Source organism: Sebastes umbrosus, chromosome 11, assembly GCF_015220745.1.
Source record: "Sebastes umbrosus isolate fSebUmb1 chromosome 11, fSebUmb1.pri, whole genome shotgun sequence".
Taxonomy (NCBI): domain Eukaryota; kingdom Metazoa; phylum Chordata; class Actinopteri; order Perciformes; family Sebastidae; genus Sebastes; species Sebastes umbrosus.
The window spans coordinates 24,451,630-24,470,230 of NC_051279.1; the positions used below are offsets into that span (position 1 = coordinate 24,451,630).

Below are 18,601 nucleotides of genomic sequence, written 5' to 3' on the forward strand. Positions count from 1 at the left end.
GAGACCGGAACATCCGGTGACGTCATTCTGCATAATAATTAGCCATGTGTGAATGTATTCTGGGAAGAATGGGCAGCACATTAATGTCGGCTTTCTCACAGTGAAGCTACACACAGAGCAGAATATCTCCTAACATTTCTTTTGATTCATAAAGTAGCATTCTTTCACTGCGCCAATCTCCATTAAAAAAAAGTTTAATCATTGATCACATGTACATTATAAAATTAAAAGTAACTAAAGTTGTCAGATAGATGTAGTGCAGTAAAAAGTACAATATTTGGGAGGAGCAAGTACAAGTACCTCAAACTGTACTCAATAGAGTACTTGAGTAAATGTACTTAGTTAGATTACACCACTGTATATTACTACACAGATGTGAGAAATCCTGAAGTTCCAGACACTGAGGACCATAATATGATATAATATGATATAATATGATATAATATGATATAATATAATATAATATAATACAATATAATGTAATATAATTTAACACAATATATTTAATATAATACAATACAATATAATATAATAACATAATATAATATAGTTTAATATAATATAATATAACATAATATAATGTAATATAATATAATATAATATAATATAATATTACATAATATAATATAATATATCCATCCATCCATCTTCAACCGCTTATCCGGGATCAGGTCGCGGGGGCAACAGCTCCAGCAGGGGACCCCAAACTTCCCTTTCCCGGGCCACATTAACCAGCTCTGACTGGGGGATCCCGAGGCGTTCCCAGGCCAGAGTAGAGATATAATCTCTCCACCTAGTCCTGGGTCTTCCCCGTGGCCTCCTCCCAGCTGGTCGTGCCTGGAACACCTCCCAAGGGAGGCGCCCAGGAGGCATCCGTGCTAGATGCCCGAACCACCTCAACTGGCTCCTTTCGACGCAAATATAATATAATATAATATAATATAATATAATATAAGTTATATCTGTGGTGAGGACACCAGCTGCAGACTCTAATCTAACGATTTGGCGCCACCTTGTGTCAGAATGACGATCCTGCTGAGAGTTGTAGATTACTTTGGTTAGAAATAATAGTATGTCTACTATAGGATTTATGTCATGAGGATCAGCTGACTGAGTGTTATACTTTATCCTCTAATAAATCATACACACCTCTCTAATAATTACCACAGCAACAGCAGCAGGGATCAATGAGTGATCAATGAGTGATCAATGAGTGATAGATGACAGGTAGATGAGGACAGACGATGCTTGAGTTTTGGTGTTATCTGAATATTTAATCAGAAACTAGTGCAAAATATAACAATTTGTTGCTGCAGAAATGAACCGTGTGACCTTCTTTCCAACATAGCACCTGATCTCACGAGAAATACAAACAGAAATATATAAAAACAAATATTGTGACAGAAGCGTTGAGCACCAGTCAGGTGGTTTACAGTAAACGGAGGGCCAGCATCCAACAGGAAGACTAATAAGCAGTGCTCCAGGAGGAGGAATTCTCTGACAGGAAGTGCTCTTCTTTGGGAAGAACTAAACCTGCAGGTTGAAGGAAACACAGCCATAGTGATGATAATGATGATGATGATGATGATGATGATGATGATGATGATGATGATTAAACTCTGGAACAGTTTAAACTCTCCCTGATGGGTTCCGGTTTGCAGTCTAAATGTCCCAGCTGACACATCACCAATCTGCTCCCTCAAGATGCTGCAACTTTTCCCTCGTTCATGGTTAGTCAAACGCCACAGTTTTCTTCAACCGACGCCGATGACCTGGGACTCTTCCTGTTGCTCCTGCTGCTGTTCTTCCTTCTCCTGCTGCTCCTCCTGCTGCTCCTTCTCCTGGTGCTGCTTCTCTTTCTCCTCCTGCTGCTCCTCTTCCTCCTCCTCCTGCTGCTCCTTCTCCTGGTGCTGCTCCTCTTTCTCCTCCTGCTGCTCCTCTTCCTCCTCCTCCTGCTGCTCCTTCTCCTGGTGCTGCTCCTCTTTCTCCTCCTGCTGCTCCTCTTCCTCCTCTTCCTGCTGCTCCTCCTCCTGGTGCTGCTCCTCTTTCTCCTCCTCCTGCTCCTCCTCCTCCTCCTGCTCCTAACTGACTCTTCGTCAGACAGAGCTTCTCACAGTCTTTGTGAGTGTGGAAGCGGTTTCCGTTGCCGCCGCAGCCTCCGTACCAGAAGCGGGAGCACCTCCCCTGCTCGCTGTCGTAGAACCACATGAGGGAGTAGTTGTGGCAGCTGCCGGCGTCCTGGCTGAGGAGACAGGCGTCTGGACGGAGACAGAGACAGAGACACACAGGAAACATGTCACTCATCTGTTTGGGTTAACCTCCTGCGTCCTAGCCCTATTCCTCGGAAAAAACGCCTAAAATAACTACCCATAATGCATCGGGACCAGCTCCTCAACCATCAGGCTTAGATTCATATATCTGGTCTCTTCTGAAAGGTATGAATATGGATAAATTGTGAGTAAACTAAACTATATTATCATGGAGATTACAATGGAGATGAAATATGGGAAAAAAATAAGATTTTTTATCCTCATCTAGCATAAAATCTGAATTTCATTATAATTATTTTGCAATTTTCATTCTCAACAAATCACCATAAAATGGTCAAAAAGTACACAATTTAAAAATACATTAATTAATTCATAAATAAATAATGAAATCTAAAATCCTTTTTGAAAATGCAGTTTAAAAAGGGAATAAATAAATAACTGGATTCACAAATTGAATTAAGAATACAGGTTTTAATCAGACTTTTAAAAGGGCAACTGTTTATTGATGGATTAATATTTAATTTGTAAATTCTTTATTTCATAATTCTTCTTTTTATTGCCCATTAAAATGTCAAATAATGAATTACTTTGTAATTTTGTCTTTTTATTCATAGATTAATAAATTAATTTGTAAACACATTTATTAATGTCTATTTTTATTGTACAGTTCGTTATTAATGAATTAAATGCTCTATTACTATTTATGTTACTCTTGGTGTCCTCCATATTTGTTGCTAGAAATCGTTCATGTTTTCATGTATTTTGTTGTTCCTTCCACGTAGCAGAGAGATAATGTTCAGTTCATCAGTCCTCCATCTCAGTCATCACCATAATAATCTCTCACATAGTGGCATAGATGTACAATAGTTGAGATCTTCAGATATAAACTGCATAGTGGCTTTAATGTGAATCACTGTGTGATGCAGCATGAAGAAGATCAGGTGATCGTGATTCAGTAGTTTTTACCTGTAGAGACGAAGACGCTCGGCTTCATCAGGATGTCTGGATCTGTCAGAGACGACAACAGCTTCAGATATTCAGTCAGAAACATCACTCAGATTTATCATTTATATATTCTGTATGTTCTGTCAGAGCAGGTTCAAACAGTAACATGAAGTAAACAGAAGCAGGAAGTGAGCAAACAGTGATGATGACCATGAAGAGTATAATGTCTCGGTAATGTGAGCAGCAGCCAACGCTCCGTTAAACCTCCAGAGATGATTTATAACCCAAAGTGGAGTTTTGAGTTTCAGAGGCTTTGTTTCTGCATTCTGGAGACTTTTAAAGAGTGAAAATAACTAAATAATAAGTTCACTAGAACAGCATTTTTATGTTAAATAGGTCTACTTTTAATTTGACTTTGAATTCTCAGGAAAGGCATAATTCTCCCCTCTGGTGTGAATCTCTGACATGAACTAATATTCATCAGTTTTTAATAAATTTTTATCTCCTGCTTCAATATTTCTCTCTCTTATTTCTCTCTCCGTCTCTCACTGAAGTCCTTTCAGACATAACGAGTCATCGCCACCACTGACCTCTGAAACATTATTTCTAACAGTTTGCATCGCGCCACGACAGCTTTTCACTATGTCAAGCAAAACCCAACTTTGGGCGCTGCAAGCTGTGATGTGAGCATCTCTTCCATTGCGGTGTCATTGTGGTTTACCGTGGAGGTGATCTGCTGAGAGGAAACTCTGTCCGTCTCCTATGGTCACACTGTTGAAGACATCCAGCTGTCTGGACTGAGTCCGTCCTCCCGTCTGTTCTCTAAACTCCTCCTCCTGCTCCTCCAGGGCCTCGTCCTGCTGGTTCGCCGACCCCTGACCCCTGACACACACAGCACACAGGTTACCCGAGTCATCCTCTTATTCCTCTGAACAACACAACATGTGGTAAAGACAGGGAGTCGCATTCTTCCTCAGTTATCATTAACATGTTAACGCAAATTCATTTTAACGCCACTAATATCTTTAAGGCATTAACTCAACTTGTGATTTTTTAGGTTGTAGCGGCTCCGTTTTAAAGCTAGAGTAAAGATACTAGTATCATAGGAAACTAGAAAACCTAAAGAATCCATTAGTACCAAAATGTGAAAACATTTGTATTATTAGACAGTTCTGGTGTTGAGGAGCGGCGCTGCAGGAATCTGGACCTCAGTAATTCTAAACCTTTCATATCCAGCTTATATCTGATCTACACATCTACTGGAAGAGAAACAAATACTATCACCAAATGAGTGTTTCCTGGATTCATCTTCATCACCACAGACTGTGATGATCAGCTTCTGTATCAGGATCAGCTGACTCTGGATCATTATCTGTTTTTGTTTCCAGTCTTAAAGTTCATCTCTGCTCAGCTCTGTCGGCCTCATATCAGCCAAAAATGTGTAAATGTTATGTGACAGAAGCGTTGTTAAATATCGTTCATTCGTTCCCTCTCAGCTTGTGTGTAAATGTGTAGAAAGTGAGTGTTACCCGTCCTGAAAATTGAATATTTCAGCATCGTCAGGTTCTGTCAGCTGGTCACAGGTCTGCTTTATTGAAGGAGGAGGATACGGGTTCATTCCCTCTGAAATATACACACATACATTCATGCAGTGATGGACAAGTGCTCAATCCTTAACTCAAGTAGAAATACTTCATTCCAAGTAAAAAGTACAGCATTTAAAATCCTACTTAAGTATTTTCATTAACATACAGTAAATGTTAATGTGGAGCCAGTTTTAATATGGAACTCATAACAATCCCAGTTTATAGGCTGATTATATATTTTATGATTATATATGTATTATTGTAGCTGTCAAATGAACGTGGAACAAAAAGTCCTAAAAACTAATTTTCTTTTGAAAAGTTGAACCATAAACAGGAATTTAATTAAAGCAGCTAACAAGAACCACCAAGAATATCATGTTGCTTAGAAACAATATGAATGAATTTGACCTTCTTGATGTTCTATATTTCTAAAACAGACTGATGTATTTAAATGTGAATCTGTGAGTGTGTTCTTACTGGCGAGAGCGGAGAGGAAGACTCTGAAGAAGCGCTGGGTGTAGCCCTGCTCGTCGGCCTTCAGTCGGCCCATGTGGATCAGGTGCTGCTGGATGGGCAGACTGGCCAGCTCCTCCACCTGCGTCCGGTCATAGCGCTCGCCGACCGTTACCACGAACAGCGCCACCCCCTCACACTTGGCCTTCTGGGAGATGTAGCGCAGCTTGGCTTGGTCCTCGTAAGCCGTCTGGGTGCCCACCACGGTCAGCAGAGCTCTCCTCTTCCGGGGCTGGCTCGCCTTCAGGAGAACCTCCTTCAGGGTGAACTCCAGCGTCTGTCCCAGCGCCGACGAGCCACCCTGCAGCGTCATGTTCCGGGTCAGGTGTCTCCTCATCAGGTTGCTGTTCTGGTAGGTCCCAAGGCCAAACTCCGCCTTGGTGACCTGGGTGCCGCTCTGCTGGACTAGGGCCACCCGGGCCTGGTTGCCGGCCCTGCGGGGCTGTGGGCTCACCGCCAGCTGGTCCACCACAGAGCCCAGCAGCTGCTGGACGCCGGCGAACTCGTCAGCCTGCATCTCCCTGGAGCTGTCCACCACCATGACCAGGTCAACGTCAACCTCCTGAGGCTTTGCCGGGTTCTGGATGAAGGCGCACTGATCCAAACGTCTGCAGGGGTCTGAAGGAACAACAGAACCATCAGGACTCCGATGGATTCACTGATCTTTATGATAGAAGAAGAAGTCTAGAAAGAACTCGACCGGCCTCGTTTTACAGAACAGTTTAAAACATTAACGTGGAACAACTGTGAGGAATCCATAGAACTGACAGATATGAGTGATGGTTCCCAGTAATCAGACCAGGACTGTGAAGGGAGTGATCCAGCCTCTAATGAGCCCATTAGAGTCAGAACCTCCGAGTGGTGGACCGCCCCCTTCAGGTAGCGAGCTGGTCGCTGCCTCCAGTGAGGAATAACAGGATGTGACAGCGGTATGTCGACCAGTAGGTTAGTCTGGGATATGTATGTTTTACTGGGAGCTTTACAGATCTACATTAGTAGTGACAGAGAGAGTTAGACTGATCTGGGATCAGCCTAATTCTCTACTTAATCTCATACTTGAATCAATGTAAATATTCCTGATAATAAGACTAATCACTGATGTGAAAGTATCAGGAGGCTCAGAGCAGCGTACCGTAGCAGATAGCACAGTTCTGGACCTTCTTCAGCTCAGCAGTCATGTTCCTCCCCAGCACCATGAACATGGAGCGTCCTGAGTCGTCCACCTGACAACGAACAGCAGCTCTCGTTAGTCATCACTCACTTTACTCTGACAAAATAACAGTTAATGACATACAGAAAAACTACAGCTGACATCAATAAAACTATAGACTATAGACAGACTATAAAGTACAGTATGTTCTCCAACATCATGATTTATTCGACGGCGACGGAGTTGGAATGATTTTATGTGTTTGGAGGCCAAACGAGTTCACCAGAAATGCTAAATTTGCGGTATTTTCTGTGTTCTCTCAGCGAGATCGACACCTTCTACGATTTGTTCTTTGGCGTTGAGCGACAGGAGCACAGAAGAGCTTTTCAACTGTAAAACTAAACATGGCGAAGCCAAACAGGAACAACGTGACTGGTGCCATCAGGTGGAAGCGAGGCGCCTTCTTCCTGATCACCTCGGTACATCCAGCAAATCTATAATGTTCAATGTAGTTTGTTTCTCTGTGTTTTACTCTCTGACTTCATCAGAAGATCAGAATCCGCTGATCTAATGAAGAGTCTGATCTTTGGCGTTAAGCAGAACACTACAGGTCAGAGGTCAGTCTGAAGGCCGCTGAGCTCCTCGACTCTGCTAATACATCAAACCTACCTCCAACGCTCGACCAATAGCAGGGGCGCTCCTCAGCGAGATGACCACCGGGACGATGTTGAGGCCGCGGTACTCCATCATGGCGGTGACGATGTCAACATCCTGTCGCGGCTCATAGGAGAAGAAAACCGCCACCTTCCTCATCATCAATCCCGATCGGATTCGCTTGAAGACGTTCTGACCCACGAAGCGCATGGCGGCCCCCAGCTGGCGCCGGTTGGACGTCTTCTCCAGGGCGATGTTCTTCACAGACTCGATCAGCTGTGCCTTGCGGCGGTAGTCCTCGAAGCGGATCAGGTACTTGGTGTAGGCGCTGTAACCCACCACCGCCACGCGAGCGCCCGTCGGACAGTTGTTTTCAGAGATGGTGATGTCCTCCAGCAGGGTGAGGAGGGCGGAGCGCTGCCTCTCGAAGGCCACCGGGGTCACGTCCGCCGACATGTCCAGACCAAACACCAGCTCAGTGGGGTAGGCCGGGCACCCGGATCCACCTAGAGGAGGTCATAGTGGGAAGAAAGAAATAGATACAAACCAAAACCTGGAAAGGTTTCTGACTGTAGAGCTTCTCCATCAACAGGAACCAACAGATGAACCTCTAAAGGTCCCGTAAAGACCCAGAAACCCTCCAGACACACATGATTAATCATCTTTGAAACTCAGAAATGTACTGTGGTCCTAATTATAAAGGTATAAAGGTGTGTAATAAAGGTATAATATAAGGTATAAAAAAGGTGTAATAAATGTGCAATATAAGGTGTAATATAAGGTATAATATAATGTATAATAAATGTGTAATATAAGTATAATAAAGGTATGATATAAGGTATAATAAAAGTATAATATATGGTATAATAAAGGTGTAATAAATGTGTAATATATGGTGTAATATAAGTTATAATAAAGGTGTAATATGAGTTATAATAAAAGTGTAATGTAAGGTTTAATAAAGGTATAATATAAGGTATAATGTAGGGTATAATATAAGGTATAATAAAGAAATAATATAAGGTATAATAAAAGTGTAATGTAAGGTTTAATAAAGGTATGATATAAGGTATAATAATGGTAGAATATACGGTAGAATAAAGGTGTAATATAAGGTATGATATACGGTATAATAAAGGTATAATATAAGGTATAATAAAGGTATGATATAAGGTATAATAAAGGTATGATATAAGGTATAATAAAGGTATAATATAAGGTATAATAAAGGTATAATATAAGGTATAATAAAGGTATAATAAAGGTATGATATAAGGTATAATAAAGGTATAATATAAGGTATAATAAAGGTATGATATAAGGTATAATAAAGGTGAATTAATGATTGTGTGATGATTAAGAGGCATTGTGTTGTACTCACCATGTTGTTGTGAGGTATACGTACCGTGGTAACACACTGTGTTAGAGGAGAACATATACGGGTTGTTAACACGACGCAGGTCAGAACATATTTGGTTACTTTTTGTCATAAAAATTCAAGTAACTAATATGAAGCTTTCACAAAGTAATATTCATATTAGAATTCAATAATCACAAACTCACCACAGTTGTCTCTGATGTAGGTGATCAGCTGACACTCCTGACACAACAAGACACATGTTGACTATTAATATATTTAATATTCACCTTAAGGTCAGCAGGTGAATTGACTTTAAGGTGGTATTACAGAAGAGGGGGAACAAGTACTCTGATCCTTTACTGCAGTAAAAGTACTACTACCACAGTGAGAAAATACTCCACTACAAGTAGAAGTCCTGCATTCAAAACCTGACTGCACATCGCCCGCTCCTCATTTGCATAAAGTTGAGGTCTCGGCTACTTTACGTAAATCAGAGGCGTCTGACGCGACTCGCTGCCTCTGGAAACTCTCTAGAAACTTTTAAACTAACCGTTGATCTAAAATAACATATTCATCCACTGCATGGATTATTTCTACATAAACATGTTTTCAGAAACACGTCTCGTGAACTATTTTCATGATATAAGAGAAAAAAGTTTCCAAACGAGCCGCCATGTTGGTTCCGGTTTGATAGCTGGGAGCAGCAGCCCACGAGGGAAAGCGTTCGCCACTGTGGACACGACCATCAGCACTGACTCTGCTCCAGATGACCTCCACTACTCTGACAATGTGTTTTACACGTTCAGGTGAGGCACAGACACCAATCAGGAAAGAGACGACATGATTACATGATAGGATTCATCTGTGAATGAACCGCCAGGACACCAGCGCCTCACAACAACCGTCAGAAACAACCAGCAATACAGAATATCTAGAAAGACCAAGACCAGAAAAATATGACAGGAGCCAGACCATGGAGACACACTCAACCATAATACATTAATGATATACATCATCTATAGCCTCTATAGAGGGAAGATATTAGAAAATGAAATCTATGCTTACAAACTGTACAATATAACTTGATGAATGCTCAGTGGCTCGTGGGCTGAAACTGCCTAAAAACACAAAAACAAACCTAAAATAGAGGGAATCATTAAGAGCTGAATGACCCCGTAAGACAGTAAAAACCTTTTCAAGAGTATACAGTAAAAATACCATAGAAAAATGAACTCCGATATCGTAGAAAAATATAATAAAAATATATAATAGAAAAATATGTTGAATATCAAATAAATAAAAATACAGTACAAGAATAAATCCAACTACATAATCCAAATAAAATATGAATAGATTATAAGAATCAACCCAACAGCAGTTCTTCGAGCTTTCAGGTTGTAATATATATGAATCCAATCCACAACTTTACCACTAGATGTCACCAGATCACCAGATCCTACATACTGCTCCTTCAAATTAATCACCAACTATTCTGATAATCGATTAATCAGTTTGACTCATTTGTTAAGAAAATAAAGCTTCTAAAATGTGAATATTTTCTGGTTTCTTTCCTCCTCTGTGACAGTAAACTGAATATCATCATCTTGGTTCTTTGGGAAACTCTGATCCACATTTTAGAGACAAATAACTAATCGATTAATGGAGGATATAATTAACAGATTAATAGATAATGAAAGTAATGGTTGGGAACAGCCTCACAGGATTTACCTCTGAGAAGTAGTGGACCAGAAGTATAATGTAGCAAAACATGGAAATACTCCAGTAGAGAACAAGTATCTGTAATAAGTAGAGTATTTGAGTAAAAGTACTTACAGTCATGCCTTTGTCTCCAGGAGGACCTCTGGGACCCTGATGGAGGACAGGACGGATGCTGGTTATTATTAATACTGTGATCATCACTGAGATAACAGACCAGGTTTAAACCCTCAGAGCCTCTCACCCGGTGTCCTTGATGACCCGGGTCTCCAGGACCGCCTGATTCTCCTGGCCCGCCGGAGTTCCCCTGGATCCATCAGACCACAAATAAACAGAGTCACATATCAATAACGTAATGTAATGTAAAATCAATAGAGGAATGCTGCTCACTGGTCGGCCTCGGTTCCCTTTAGGTCCTGGGTATCCTTCAGTTCCCCCCTGACCGTCCTCTCCCTGAACACAACACATCCAACATATCAAACTCCGACATGCTGATAGATCTCATGACTGCTCTGTAGGTTGATGTAGATCTCAGTTCTTGGACTCACCGGTAGACCAGGGTACCCAGGAAAACCAGGTTCTCCCTGTAGAGACAAGACAAGACATCAGGAGGATTTTACTGCGTTTCCATCCTCCTGTTTTAACTTTTATTTTATCACTTTTCATTTTATTATTACAGAACAAAACAAAAATGGATGTCAGGTATACAATATATTGACCAGGGCTGTCAAAGTTAATAACGCGTCAACGCAATGTGATTTTAAGTTGTAGCGGCTCAGTTTTAAAGCTAGAGTGACGATACTGGTATCATATGAAACTACAGAACCTAATGAATCCATTGGTGGCCACTTTCAATGGGGTCCTTTTGTCATGTTCTGGCTGTGCCAGTCTTTATTAGTTATGTTTATGTGATTTTGGTTTGTGTTTTGGTTTCTTTTATATTCTCATTCCTGTTTCCTGTTTTATTTTGTAGTTCACTCCTCCTGTGTCTTGTCTGGTTTTACTTCCCTCCTTTATTTGTTTTCCCGCCTTTTGTTGATTGTCTCCCCAGCCCCGTCTACCTTGTCTTCCGTGTTCCTTGTTTCCTCCTACTCTGGTCCTAGTGTTCCTCCTGCCCGTGTTTCTCGTATCTTCTGGTTTGTAGTTTCGTTTTGTTCTCAGTTTGGTTTTTTGGTGTGTTTTCATTTGTACTTTGTGGTTTCCTTGTACTTTGTTCCCCTCCCTGCATTTTGGTTGTTGTTTGAATATTCAGCTTAGTTTTATTAAAGCTCGCTTTTATTTCAAATACTTTCCTGCCTGTTACTCTGCGTTTGGGTTCCATGTTAAATTCACCCCACACCACGACAGAACGAACCGACCAGTAAAATGGACCCAGCAGAGCTGCAAATGTTTTTTTTGAAAGTTTGTAATTTTGAAAGGACTGTGGAAAGACTCTTTTCTGCTGATTCTGATGCTTGGAGTCCCATTTTGGAACAGCTTGCTGTGCAAAGGCTATATTTTAAGGAGAAGCCATGGGTGAGCCATTTTGTGCCCCACTTAGACATTGTAACAAAGAGACTAAACCAGTTCATGCACACCCATCAGCTCTCTCTGCCTACAAATCACCATTCTCAACTACAGACTGTTAACATTGGCTTCCTGACCTTCCAGCCCATGCCCCAGCAGTCAGCTAGCTCTAAGCTAGCATCAGCCCCAGATCTGTTCTTAGGAACCCGCCTTGCCCTGGGAGGCCCACTAAGTTTCCAGTCTAATCCTCGCCATGCTAGCATCCAGGACACTAGCTTCAAGCCGGATGCCATGCTAGGGGTTGGATCTCCCAGAAGGAAGCGTGGGTCTCAGAGGCGGCGTCCTCCTAAGTTTCTCAGTGTTCAACCCGAATTCAAGCCTACTCCTGTGTCGGCGGTCCGGCCGACCTCTGCTCCAAGTGTCCTGTCAGCGGTCCGGTCGACCTCTGCTCCAAGCGCCCTGTCGGAGGTCCGGTCGACCTCTGCTCCAAGCGTCCTGTCGGAGGTCCGGCCGACCTCTGCTCCAAGCGCCCTGTCGGAGGTCCGGCCGACCTCTGCTCTAAACATCCTGTCGGGGGTCCGGCCGACCTCTGCTCCAAGCGTCCTGTCGGGGGTCCGGCCGACCTCTGCTCCAAGCGTCCTGTCGGGGGTCCGGCCGACCTCTGCTCCAAGCGTCCTGTCGGGGGTCCGGCCTACCTCTGCTCCAAGCGTCCTGTCGAGGGTTCGGTCGACCTCTGCTCCAAGCGTCCTGTCGGGGGCCCGGCCGACTCCTGTACCACGTGTCCTGTCGGCGGTCCGGTCGACTCCTGTTCCACGTGTCCTGCCGGCGGTCCGGCCGACTCCTGTTCCACGTGTCCTGTCGGCGGTCCGGCCGACTCCTGCTCCAAGCGTCCTGTCGGGGGTCCGGCCGACTCCTGTTCCACGTGTCCTGTCGGCGGTCCGGCCGACTCCTGCTCCATGTGTCCTGTCGGCGGTCCGGCCGACTCCTGCACCACGTGTCCTGTCGGCGGTCCGGTCGACTCCTGGTCCACGTGTCCTGCCGGCGGTCCGGCCGACTCCTGCTCCACGTGTCCTGTCGGCGGTCCGGCCGACTCCTGTTCCACGTGTCCTGCCGGCGGTCCGGTCGACTCCTGTTCCAAGTGTCCTGCCGGCGGTCCGGCCGACTCCTGTTCCAAGTGTCCTGTCGGCGGTCCGGCCGACTCCTGTTCCAGGTGTCCTGTCGGCGGTTCGGCCGACTCCTGTTCCAGGTGTCCTGTCGGGGGTCTGGCCGACCTCCGTTCCACGTCTCCTGTCGGGGGTCTGGCCGACCTCCGTTCCGGTTGGGCCGCAACCGCCACCTGCTTTACCGGTTGGGCCGCAACCTCCACCTGCTTTACCGGTTGGGCCGCAACCGCCACCTGCTGTTCCGGTTGGGCCGCAACCGTCACCTGTTGTTCCGGTTGGGCCGCAACCGCCACCTGCTTCTCCGGTTGGGCCGCAACCTGCACCTGCTGTTCCGGTTGGGCCGCAACCGCCACCTGCTTCTCCGGTTGGGCCGCAACCTCCACCTGCTGTTCCGGTTGGGCCGCAACCGCCACCTGCTTTTCCGGTTGGGTCGCAACCTCCACCTGCTGTTCCGGTTGGGCCGCAACCGCCACCTGCTTCTCCGGTTGGGCCGCAACCTCCACCTGCTGTTCCGGTTGGGCCGCAACCGCCACCTGCTTCTCCGGTTGGGCCGCAACCTCCACCTGCTGTTCCGGTTGGGCCGCAACCGCCACCTGCTTCTCCGGTTGGGCCGCAACCTGCACCTGCTGTTCCAGTTGGGCCGCAACCTCCACCTGCTGTTCCGGTTGGGCCGCAACCGCCACCTGCTGTTCCGGTTGGGCCGCAACCGCCACCTGCTTTACCGGTTGGGCCGCAACCGTCACCTGCTTTTCCGGTTAGGCCGCAACCGCCACCTCCTGTTCCGTCTGGTTCGCCGGTTGGGCCGCAACCGCCACCTCCTGTTCCGTCTGGTTCGCCGGTTGGGCCGCAACCGTCACCTCCTGTTCCGGTTGGGCCGCAACCACCACCTCCTGTTCCGTCTGGTTCGCCGGTTGGGCCGCAACCGTCACCTCCTGTTTCGCCTGGTTCGCCGGTTGGGCCGCAACCGTCACCTCCTGTTTCGCCTGGGTTTCAGCCCAAAAACCTTGTTCCTGTGACTGCTGGGCCACAGTTCCAAGACCCCGAGTTTCCCGGCTCTGACTCTGCCCTGCCCCCGGGCTGTCCGCCCGAGTTCCCCGGCTCTGACTCTGCCCTGCCCCCGGGCCGTCCGCCCGAGTTCCCAGACTCTGTCCCGGTTCTGCCCCCGGGCCGTCCGCCCGAGTTCCCAGACTCTGTCCCGGTTCTGCCCCCGGGCCGTCCGCCCGAGTTCCCAGACTCTGTCCCGGTTCTGCCCCCGGGCCGTCCGCCCGAGTTCCCAGACTCTGTCCCGGTTCTGCCCCCGGGTCATCCACCGGAGTTTCCCGGCTCTGTCTCTGCTCTGCCTCCGGGTCGTCCGCCCGAGTTCCCCGACTCTGTCCCGGTTTTGCCCTCGGGCCGTCCGCCTGAGATAATCGGTGCCCGCTGTTCCTGGAGTCCCTCCTCCGGACCCCCCTCCGCCCACCCGGTTCTGTTTGTGGAACGTCTGGGATCCGTCCCTTGAGGGGGAGGCTCTGTCATGTTCTGGCTGTGCCAGTCTTTATTAGTTATGTTTATGTGATTTTGGTTTGTGTTTTGGTTTCTTTTATATTCTCATTCCTGTTTCCTGTTTTATTTTGTAGTTCACTCCTCCTGTGTCTTGTCTGGTTTTACTTCCCTCCTTTGTTTGTTTTCCCGCCTTTTGTTGATTGTCTCCCCAGCCCCGTCTACCTTGTCTTCCGTGTTCCTTGTTTCCTCCTACTCTGGTCCTAGTGTTCCTCCTGCCCGTGTTTCTCGTATCTTCTGGTTTGTAGTTTCGTTTTGTTCTCAGTTTGGTTTTTTGGTGTGTTTTCATTTGTACTTTGTGGTTTCCTTGTACTTTGTTCCCCTCCCTGCATTTTGGTTGTTGTTTGAATATTCAGCTTAGTTTTATTAAAGCTCGCTTTTATTTCAAATACTTTCCTGCCTGTTACTCTGCGTTTGGGTTCCATGTTAAATTCACCCCACACCACGACACCTTTGACCTCTGACCTCAAGATATGTGAATGTGTGAGGGTTTTGGTCCAAAAAAAGTCTGAAAAATGTCCGAAAAAGTTTGAAAAAAGTCCCAAAATGTCCGAAAAAAGTCTGAAAAATTTCCTAAAATTGTCAAAAGAAAAGTCCAAAAAAGTCTGAATAATGTCTGAAAGAAATGCAGAAGAAAAGTCAGATCCTGGTATCATATGAAACTAGAAAACCTGATGAATCCATTGGTACCAACCATGTCATAGTAGCTTGTCATGAAATCTCCCTTTAAGGTACATTTTGAACAAATAAAAATCTGTGATTAATTTGTGATTAAATATTTTAATCGACTGACAGATCCACTATTGACACAACTTAAGATATCTGTCTTTACACAATGGTTTTAGTCATGTCTTTGTGATAGGTTGTAAAAAATTAAATGAATAAGGAAATGATGGAAATCTAAAGGACCAGTCTATAGGATTTAGTGACATAGTGGTGAGGTTGCAGATTACAACCAACTGAGTCCTCCTACCTCCTGTCCAAGTGGCCTTCAGGTAACGTAAAACAGCTAAAGTCTCTCTCTAGAGCCAGAGCAACATGGAGGAGCAACACAGAGGAGAAACATGGAGGAGAAACATGGAGGAGAAATATGGAGGAGAAATATGGAGGAGAAACATGAAGGAGCAATATGAAGGAGCAACATGGAAGAGCAACATAGAGGAGAAATATGAAGGAGCAACATGAAGGAGCAACATGGAAGAGCAACATAGAGGAGAAACATGAAGGTGCAACATGGAGTAACATGGAGGAGAAACATGAAGGAGCAACATGAAGGAGCAACATGGAAGAGCAACATACAGGAGAAACATGAAGGAGCAACATGGAGTAACATTGACGAGAAACATGAAGGAGCAACATGAAGGAGCAACATGGAAGAGCAACATACAGGAGAAACATGAAGGAGCAACATGGAGTGACATTGACGAGAAACATGAAGGAGTAACATGGAGTAACATTGACGAGAAACATGAAGGAGCAACATTAAGGAGCAACATGGAGTAACATCGAGGAGAAACATGAAGGAGCAACATGAAGGAGCAACATGAAAGAGCAACATACAGGAGAAACATGAAGGAGCAACATGTAAGAGAAACATAGAGGAGAAACATGAAGGAGCAACATGAAGGAGCAACATGGAAGAGCAACATAGAGGAGAAACATGAAGGAGCAACATGAAGGAGCAACATGAAAGAGCAACATACAGGAGAAACATGAAGGAGCAACATGTAAGAGAAACATAGAGGAGAAACATGAAGGAGCAACATGAAGGAGCAACATGGAAGAGCAACATACAGGAGAAACATGAAGGAGCAACATGAAGGAGCAACATGAAGGAGCAACATGAAGGAGCAACATGGAAGAGCAACATGGAGGAAAAACATGGAGAAGCAACACGGAGGAGCATCATGGAGAAGAAACATGGAGGAGAAACATGGAGGACTCTGTGAAGAGGACTTGCTCTCTATGTAGATATGAAGGACTCATTCTGAGCTAACGAAAGCACAACGACTATTATTCTGTGTTCACACTAAGAGTGAAGTGAATTTTCACCTCACTTTACTCGCACTAGTCAGACCGCTGGTATCATTTGTGTTCATTCTCTCTAGACGCTCCGGAGAGGAGGAGGAGCTTGTCTCCATAGATACCAACTACATCTCCTCCATCAACCATGGAAGAAATAACCACTGTTGCTGCTTTGTACATGTTGTGGAAGTCCCAGATATGTCAGAAAACCAAACGCCGTCGTGTCTGGGTTCATAACATCACCCGGCGGCAAGCTGTATTTACATACAGTGTCATTGCGCTGTCTGTATCTAGCAGCCGCACGTCGCTACTGAGGCATGAACCCAAAATAAACAGATTGTGCTGTGATTTAATATCAATGAACAGATCAAAATGATGCTGAAATAACTACATAATGATGCTGATTAGGAAAAAGTCTGAATTCATGCTTTGTCAGGTCTGTTCACAAGACGACAAGCAAACAACTTTTAAAAGGCTTGTTTGGAGTTTGGATGGATCAGCGCCAGGTTATGCAGCTGCTCCATCAACACAAAATCAACACAAAGTCATATAGGCATAAATACGGCAGCGACGTTGTTGTTTCTACCATAGACAGTTTGTGTTTTCTACACGGAGTTTGGTCCGGTCTCTGTACAGATATGATGTACTATCGTAGCTCTGGGTGACCAGACACATACAAGATTTATTTCCTCCATTTCTGATTCAACAACATCAGGACATCAGTGACGACAGGAGGACAATCTCAACACTGAGAGGCTTTCACCACACAGCGGCACGCACATTTATCACTCCAGTTGAAATATTTCAACTCCCGTGAATGATGCAACACAAACACAGGTCAGTCGCTCAGTGCAAATTTGCGTCTATTCGCCTCTTTGCATTGACTTTGTATGTAATAAAAGAGAAAGTCAAAATATCATAAAAAGTTTTTCACACTGAAAACATGAGATAAGTGGAGCTTCATCACATTAATACATCTTCTTCTTCTGCGGTGGTTTAATGGCAGCAACCAGTGGTTTATAGATATTATACTGATATTCACACAAAACCAGACTTCAGTCATATTTTATTAGATTTAATTACCTTGGCACCTTTGGGTGCTGGAGATCCATACCCATCTCTGCCGTCCTGACCCTGAGACACAGACAGACGCTCAGAGGTTCAACTTAAAATACACAGTATTAGTAGTTTATATACTATAAATACACAGTATTAGTCGTATACATACTATAAATCCTTACCGGCATCCCTCTAGGTCCCAGTGAACCCGGAGCACCCTTCACACCTGGCTCTCCTGGTTGACCCTTCAACAACAACAACAGGTTAATAAATAAATGGGCCGGGTGATTGATTGATTGATTGATTGATTGATTGATTGGGTCCTCTGTGTTTCTATCATATTGAGTTGATAAAATATCTGAATGTGTCTTTATAACCGTGTAGCTAATATGTGTGTGTAATCACAGCCGTCTATCTTGTCTGAACACGGCGTGTTTGTTGAATCACAAGACGAGGCAGCAGGAAGTGATGTCACACACCTTCTGTCCGTTAGCACCACGCCGTCCTTCTAATCCCGGGCCTCCAGCTGGTCCTGGTCCTCCCTGAAGGAAAACCAACAGAGTCAGAGCTTGAACTACCAAACTGTTACTGCGATCATTACGCTCACGTCCAACTCTGGACCTGTAACCAGGACCTGTTCGTACCAGAGGACCTGTTCCTGATTGGCTGGCAGACGTTGACCTATCTAAGTAGTTTTGTTGCCTAAACCTAACTAAGTAGTTTTGTTGCCTAAACCTAACTAAGTAGTTCTGTTGCCTAAACCTAACTAAGTAGTTTTGTTGCCTAAACCTAACTAAGTAGTTTTGTTGTCTAAACCTAACTAAGTAGTTTTGTTGTCTAAACCTAACTAAGTATTTTTGTTGCCTAAACCTAACTAAGTAGTTCTGTTGTCTAAACCTAAGTATTTTTGTTGCCTAAACCTAACTAAGTAGTTCTGTTGTCTAAACCTAAATAAGTAGTTCTGTCGCTTAAACCTAAATAAGTAGTTTTGTTGTCTAAACCTAACTAAGTAGTTTTGTTGCCTAAACCTAACTAAGTAGTTCTGTTGTCTAAACCTAACTAAGTAGTTGTGTTGCCTAAACCTAACTAAGTAGTTCTGTTGTCTAAACCTAAAT

At 44.6% G+C, this 18,601-nt stretch overlaps 1 protein-coding gene across 1 annotated transcript in view; it reads right to left on the minus strand.

Moving 5' to 3' along the window:
- Positions 1-1,944: 1,944 nt before the first annotated feature.
- The window catches only part of LOC119496980 (collagen alpha-6(VI) chain-like), a gene marked incomplete at its 3' end in the record, with an annotated part of 47,703 nt that continues 31,046 nt past the window's right edge, over positions 1,945-18,601 (minus strand). The window contains exons 26-41 of the mRNA XM_037784680.1: positions 17,966-18,028; positions 17,669-17,731; positions 17,511-17,561; positions 10,743-10,778; positions 10,585-10,647; positions 10,439-10,501; positions 10,312-10,347; positions 8,682-8,718; positions 8,524-8,535; positions 7,134-7,624; positions 6,447-6,537; positions 5,279-5,932; positions 4,745-4,838; positions 3,937-4,097; positions 3,237-3,278; positions 1,945-2,258 (exon numbers count right to left, since the gene is read on the minus strand). Of these exons, the coding sequence (XP_037640608.1) occupies positions 1,945-2,258; positions 3,237-3,278; positions 3,937-4,097; positions 4,745-4,838; positions 5,279-5,932; positions 6,447-6,537; positions 7,134-7,624; positions 8,524-8,535; positions 8,682-8,718; positions 10,312-10,347; positions 10,439-10,501; positions 10,585-10,647; positions 10,743-10,778; positions 17,511-17,561; positions 17,669-17,731; positions 17,966-18,028 (2,271 nt within the window). The remainder of the gene's footprint in view (positions 2,259-3,236; positions 3,279-3,936; positions 4,098-4,744; positions 4,839-5,278; positions 5,933-6,446; positions 6,538-7,133; positions 7,625-8,523; positions 8,536-8,681; positions 8,719-10,311; positions 10,348-10,438; positions 10,502-10,584; positions 10,648-10,742; positions 10,779-17,510; positions 17,562-17,668; positions 17,732-17,965; positions 18,029-18,601) is intronic.